General features: G+C 34.4%; 1 protein-coding gene across 1 annotated transcript in view; it reads right to left on the bottom strand.

The window, feature by feature from the left end:
• Positions 1-359: 359 nt before the first annotated feature.
• Positions 360-6,812, bottom strand: part of LOC113071634 (ryanodine receptor 3-like) — a 108,697-nt gene continuing 102,244 nt past the window's right edge. Inside the window, exons 97-107 of the mRNA XM_026244942.1 lie at positions 6,635-6,765; positions 6,460-6,502; positions 6,180-6,307; positions 4,971-5,031; positions 4,412-4,558; positions 4,169-4,303; positions 3,321-3,477; positions 2,767-2,831; positions 2,586-2,686; positions 2,184-2,235; positions 360-1,221 (exon numbers count right to left, since the gene is read on the bottom strand). Coding sequence (XP_026100727.1) covers positions 1,126-1,221; positions 2,184-2,235; positions 2,586-2,686; positions 2,767-2,831; positions 3,321-3,477; positions 4,169-4,303; positions 4,412-4,558; positions 4,971-5,031; positions 6,180-6,307; positions 6,460-6,502; positions 6,635-6,765 — 1,116 coding nt within the window. The 3' untranslated portion in view covers positions 360-1,125. The remainder of the gene's footprint in view (positions 1,222-2,183; positions 2,236-2,585; positions 2,687-2,766; positions 2,832-3,320; positions 3,478-4,168; positions 4,304-4,411; positions 4,559-4,970; positions 5,032-6,179; positions 6,308-6,459; positions 6,503-6,634; positions 6,766-6,812) is intronic.

Here is a 6,812-nt window from a genome sequence, read left to right as displayed (position 1 = left end):
TAAAACTTGTATCATAAAAATGTAAATAAATAATTTTGTATAAAAACAATTAAATGTTAATGTAAAATTAAAATAGTAAAAAAAAACACAAATATACAAAATATACTTTTATCATATTTTTAATAATTAAAATAATTTAAAATGAAAAAAGTATTTTAAGTCATAAAAACATAAAATTACAACAATTTCTGAAAAACAATCAAAATAAAACTTAAAATGAATTAAATCATAAATGTGAGATTGAATCAAATATTCTTTTTTTAAACAATAAAAAAATAAAAAAATAAATGATTCAAAATTTAAAATTAAAAGAAATTATAACAAACAAATTAATAAAAATAATAAATATATATTTAAATAAAACACTTAATAAAAAAATAATATCTGTTTACCTAAACACGTGAATGTGATGCTAAATTATTTTGAGGGTTGTGTGTGACGTTACACAACTTCACAAGAGTTTGAGCTCCGTTCATATGAAGTCTGCCTAATTTACCTGTAAATGCAAAACGCCGCTGTGAAGGAAGAACAAAGTGTTGTTTTCTACTGAACAAAGCGTGTGTGTAAAGATGTCAAATGAGCGGCGGCTTCGACAGAAGAGGTTTATTGCATCAATATCTTTATTTGTCCTTCTAAACAAAAGCACAATTCAGCAAAGCTACAACATACGAACGGCCAAACGAGAGCATTTCCATCTGAAACCAGGAGACGGGAGCACGAACAGACCTCCACGACATCGGGAGGGAACGCAGGTCTTGCATAGCTCAGATGTGATGGAGGTAAGGCACTTGACGAAGGTTTGAGTCGGGAATCTCCTCGTCTCTACGGGCAAGCAGGCAAAGGGTCCGAGGGAGTGTGAACACACGCACAAACACGCGTGCTTTTGGCATCATGCTGTCCAAACGCTTGTGCATCACCCCAGAGTTTCTCAAAAAACTGGAAAAAACCTTGTGCAATGGTTCTGGGCTCAAAGAAGGCAACGTGTTGAGCTGTTCTGTCTTTTGTTGAGGGACTGAAAAGGAAAAGAACGGTTTGAAACCAGAGCAGACAGAGGGAAAGAGAGAGAGAGAGAGAGAGACTCCTCTGAATTGGCACTGGATTGGATCTGAAGGAAACGCAGCTCTTTCAGCCCAGCTGGTCTTCATACTGCTTACGGAAACAGTCTCCGGCCGGGAAGAAATCCCAGCATCGCTCCTGGTACATCTTCCACACGTACGACTCCTGCGGACACAGACACACACACACACACACACACACACACACACACACACACACACACACACACACACACACACACACACACACGTCACTCAAAAATCGTCTGCTTTCTATCAGGAGCGCATTAAACACTTCGTCAAAATCAATTAAATCATAAAGTGCTAAATTTAAGTATTTCTAAAATAAAAACATTCAAATAAAAGACATTTACAAAATGTATTAATTCATTTTTTTATTAACATAATAAAATAACGATACAAATAAGACAAAAAATAATTAAATCATGAAATAAATTTTTACAAAATAATTGTTTATAAAAATAAAAATGCAAATTCTCAAATTGTAACAAATTTTGAATTAAAATAATTTTTGAAAAACAATCAAAAAATTAATAAAATAAACGAATGAAATAATAAAATGCCAAACACTTAAATCATAAAAATATTAAAATTAAATAATAAAAAACAATCAAAATAAAACAAAAACAAATTAAATCATAAAATGTCAAATTAAAATATTTCTAAAAATAATTAAAAACAAAATGTAAATTATTAAATAATAAAAACTATTTAAAATTAAAATAATTTCTGAAAAACAATAAAAATAAATATTTCTGAAATAATTTAAATCATAAATAAATAAAGTAATAAAATGCTAAATTAAAAGTAATTATTATAAACATTTAAATTATTTTAAAATAAAGAAAATCAACACTAAAATAAAACATTTTATAAAAATGACTGCTTATATATAATATAATAAAATATTAGAATAAAAATATATAAATGTACAATATTTTAAAAACATATACTCTATGTGTATGTATTTATATATACATAATACATACACACAGTACACACACATATATCATTTAAACGAAAACTTTTATTTTTGATAAGATTAATCGCGATTAATCGTTTGACAGCACTAATGATAATCATCACGATCATCTTCAGTGAACTTACCTGACCAGTGTGCTCGGTTTCATCCTTGTTGATCAGGTACATCAAGAAAAATCTGAAAAAACAACAGAGATCAGAACTAAAACTACTAAAAATTATTTCCGGTAATTGAAATAATGTTGAAATAAAACACAAAGTAAATACTAGATGAAAAACGTAAATTTATAAAAACCGAAAATTAGAAAAATTACTAAGTACTAAAACGTCAAACTCAAACTGAAATAAAAGTAACACTTACAAGTAGCAAAAATCATCAAACAAAATCTAAAAAAATTTTTTATTATAAAATTAAAATGAAAACTGAAAATGATGCTAATTAAAACGATTAATAAATGCTTCAGTAGTATATAAATGAGCTGTAACATCTGCTGATATAATGCTGGTGTATTGTGAGGCGACACTCACAGGTAGTTGGCGAGGTTGTGCTCTTGTAACGTGTGAGTCTCGAAGCCGTGCGGCGTCGTGTCGAAATACTCGTTCCCGATTCCACAGATGAAGCATTTGGTCTGTGAGGAGAGAGAGAGCATGACTGATCTGAACACAAACGGACTGATGTGTGTGTGTGTGTGTGTGTGTGTGTGTGTACCTCCATGTCCTCTTTGACCTGCTCCTGCTGGTCTCTCAGCTCTCCAAACGCATCGATGATCAAACCTGAACACAAATCACTCCGACTCGTCAGTCAAACACTCAGTGCTAGATAAAGCTGCAGGAATAATAGGAACATCTGGGAAAATATAGTGCATTTACAGACACTGAATCATCAGATCCTCCTGTCTGGCCTCTCTTCACTGGACATCACAGGGATTCTACTTTGCTAGTTTGAATCATATCTTACTGATCGGTCTTATCAGGTTGGCTTGGGGAGGTGAGGTATCTAAATCACATCAACTGGACACAGGCGTTCCACAGGGTTCAGTTCTAGGACCGCTCCTCTTCTCCTTTTACTCCACATCACTGGGACCCATCATGATTTTCATTCATTTTATTTCAATTTTAGTACTTTAAATTAAACTTTTTTTTTTTAGGTAATGAAAATCTTTTTTTATTGGTTTTAATTTTAGCTTTTGTGAATTATAATGACCCTGCATGAGACGCATTAAAGCCCAGTTAATAAACGGACACACATATACCCTGAGGTACCTTGTATGATGGCCAGCAGGATCACAATGACGAAGAAGAAGAAGGTAATGTCGAACAGGATCCGGTAGAGTTCGTACGGGTCGCCCGCGGGGTCCTCAATCTCGTCACCGATCCCGCCGCCAGCACGGACGCCCACGTACATGTGGAACAGATAACACTGACACACACACACACACACACACGAGTGAACACACACACACTCACAGTCTCTCTGAGATTCTGTTATGCGTAGGGCTGTCAAGTAATTAAGATTTTTAAATATAATTAATTACATGATGTTAACTGCATATCGACTTGGTCTGACAAATTCCCTTCAAAAGATCGTTAAAAAGTCATTATTGTGTTAAATGAGGAAAAAAAATTAATTGATGTTACAAAAAGTGCCAGTAGGTGGCAGCAAGTCACTGAGCGAGTCATACTGAATCTTTCATGAAATGCTCAAATGGCTGATTCATTCATGAAAGAATCAAGTGACTGTCTTTATGAATGATTCACTGATTCATTGACTCACTTGAATCATTCAAATAATTGATAAAGGCAAAAAAGAATAAATTGAATCTTGAATAAAATCTTGAATCTTGAAATTGACTGCCTTTATGAATGAGTCACTGAATCATTCACTCACTTGAATCGTTCAAAACGACTGATTAAGGCAGAAATTAAGAGAGTGATTTTATTTTTTGCCTCATATCTTGAATTTTCGGCTGCATTGAAAAGACTCCACACTGCATCAGTGGAAGATGACGGACAGGTCTGGACGGGTGGCCGCGTTAAATGCCTTAAACATGGTATTTTTTCCTTAATTGCAACACATTAACGTGATTATATGGCACGAATCCGTCACTCACCGTCATCATGTCATCACACTTCATATCGGGCTCGTCCTCGTCAGCGCTCTTGTTATAAAACTTGCGGAAGAAGTTGAACGCTACGACGGTGTAGAGGTACACGACCACAGCGAGCAGCCCGACTGTAAGCACCAGCTGACACACACACACACACACACACACACAGTTTAACATGAATACGGTTCAAGAGATCAAAATAAAGAAGATAAAACAACCCGGGAGCCACAGCGTTTGCAGTCAAACCTGTTTGCCGTTGTGTGTGACGGAGGACAGGATGGTCCTCAGTGTTTTGAAGCCCATGGCGATGTCCAGCAGATGAGCGGCGAAGAAGAAATTATTATAATGTCCCAGGATGGACATGGTGGTGTACCAGACCAGATACAGGAACGACTGCAACGACAGAACAGGAAGAAACCGACGCCACATCAGCAATCAATGAAGGGCATCTGAAAAAAGCTCAGCACTGGATGCTTTGTGAATGGGTGCCGTCAGAACGAGAGTCCAAACAGCTGATAAAAACATCACAGCACTCCAGTCCATCAGTTAACATCTGGAGAAGACAAAAGTTAACAGTGCTTGATGTTGTGCAGATTTCTCTCCTGATTCAGTTCAGACCACTTGATTATATTTTAGTTAAAATCATCTTAATGCTGGATGTGTTTCAGGTTTTGTCTTCTCCAGATGTTCACTGATGGACTGGAGTGCTGTGGATTATTGGGATGTTTTTATCAGACTCTCATTCTGACGGCACCCATTACAGCTGAACTATTCCTGCAACCTGGTGAACAGTAATCACACTCACGTTATCAGTGAACACGACGCCCATCTTCCACACGTGATACTTGGTGTCAATGGAGCTCAACCTGAAGAACAGTCAGAGTCACTCTTACAGAAGATCAATCAACAGCTACAAACAAAAGACTTCGACAGTGGTTCTCAATCAGGTCCTGGGGCTCAGAAAACCTCCAAGTGGTGTAAAATGATTTAAAATAAGATGTAAAAGCTGATATATATATATATATATATATATATATTTTTTTTTTTTTTACTAAATCAGCTCAAAAAAATTCCTTTTTATTTAGGAACTATGGAAACCCTGGAATTTTAAAAGTAGTAAAATAAAATAAAATAAAATAAAATAAGAAAAAAAAAAAAAAAAAAAAAACCTAAATAAAATAAAAATGGCTAAATATATTCAACAAAATAAAAATAAATAAATACAAATTTGTCATAAAAATTTATATAATATAAATTTACTTAAAGTAAAAAAAAATAAAATAAAATAAAATAAAATAATTAAATAAATAAATAAATATATATATATATATATATATATATATATATTATAAATAAATAAATATATATATATATATATATATATATATGTATATATATATATATATATATATATATATATATATATATATATATATATATATATTGGAATTCGCTAATTAAGTTTATCATTTTATGTTTTTACATTTTTTAAATTCATTTACATACTTTTTTATATATATCAAAGTTTTTAAATTGCTTGTTTTATTTTTATGATTATTTTACTTTCTTTTATGTAAAGCACTTTGAATTACCATTGTGTATGAAATGTGCTATAAAAATAAACTTGCCTTGAATAAATAAAATAAAATAAACCCCCCCCCCCAAAAAAATGGCAATATATATATATATAAAAAGTATAATAAAAATTCCGGGAAAAATAAAATCAGTTCCTGAAACTTTTGGAATCAGATAATTAAGTATATAATCACTTCATGCATCCCCAAATTGTAAGTCGCCTTGGATAAAAGCATCTGCAAAATGACTAAATGTAAAATGTAATTATTTTCAACTATTAACAGTCCAAGTTTCTGTAAATAAAGCAGCTTGTTCATGCTGACTGCTGGTTATGATTGAGAAAGAACAGCAGATCTGATCCTATCACAGATGATGTAGTTTACACAATCAGTCAGACATGCAGTAATAATGAGCACGAGAGCGTGATGTGGTTCCTGACCAGGACAGCAGCGAGGCGTCTTTAATGACCGTCTCTTCGGTGGGATTGAAGTCTAAAGCACTTTTGTCCAAACCCAGCAGCTCCGCGATCCGCTCGGCTCCGTACAGATTGCCGTACTTATTAATAACCTTCAGCGCAAACACAACATCATCATTACAACCATCACATGAATCGCTCAGATACTGTAGGCTTCTTTTTCTTCATGCATATTAATAATACAGGTTCATTCATGAAGACAGATACAGTGTCCTGCACATCCTCTATCCTTCTTCACACTTACCTTCCGTTTGACAAACTTGTCCCAGTAGTTGTTGGGGAACGACCTGCGTGAGACACAGAAACACACCGTCACATATCAGACAATGCAGATGTCATTTTCTGTGCATCTTGAAGATTCATGTAACTTAAGCATGCACTGAATGAACTGGAGCTGTGATGTCAAACGAGAGACTCACGGCGTGTTGATGACGAGTCTGTCCCACTGGCCTTTAATATCATCATCAGACGGCTGCTCGGTGATGTAGAGCCCATCGAACTCCAGCTTGCGTGCGATCTCCTTCTCACGCTTGAACACCACCAGCGGCACCTGAGCGGAGAAGAAGAGGGTTAGCTGCGCTGACGAACTCTTCCCAA

The sequence above is a fragment of the Carassius auratus genome, unplaced genomic scaffold, assembly GCF_003368295.1.
Source record: "Carassius auratus strain Wakin unplaced genomic scaffold, ASM336829v1 scaf_tig00007761, whole genome shotgun sequence".
In the NCBI taxonomy this organism is placed as follows: Eukaryota; Metazoa; Chordata; class Actinopteri; order Cypriniformes; family Cyprinidae; genus Carassius; species Carassius auratus.
Note: the sequence above shows the minus strand (reverse complement) of the source record. Positions and strands in the feature narration are given on the sequence as shown.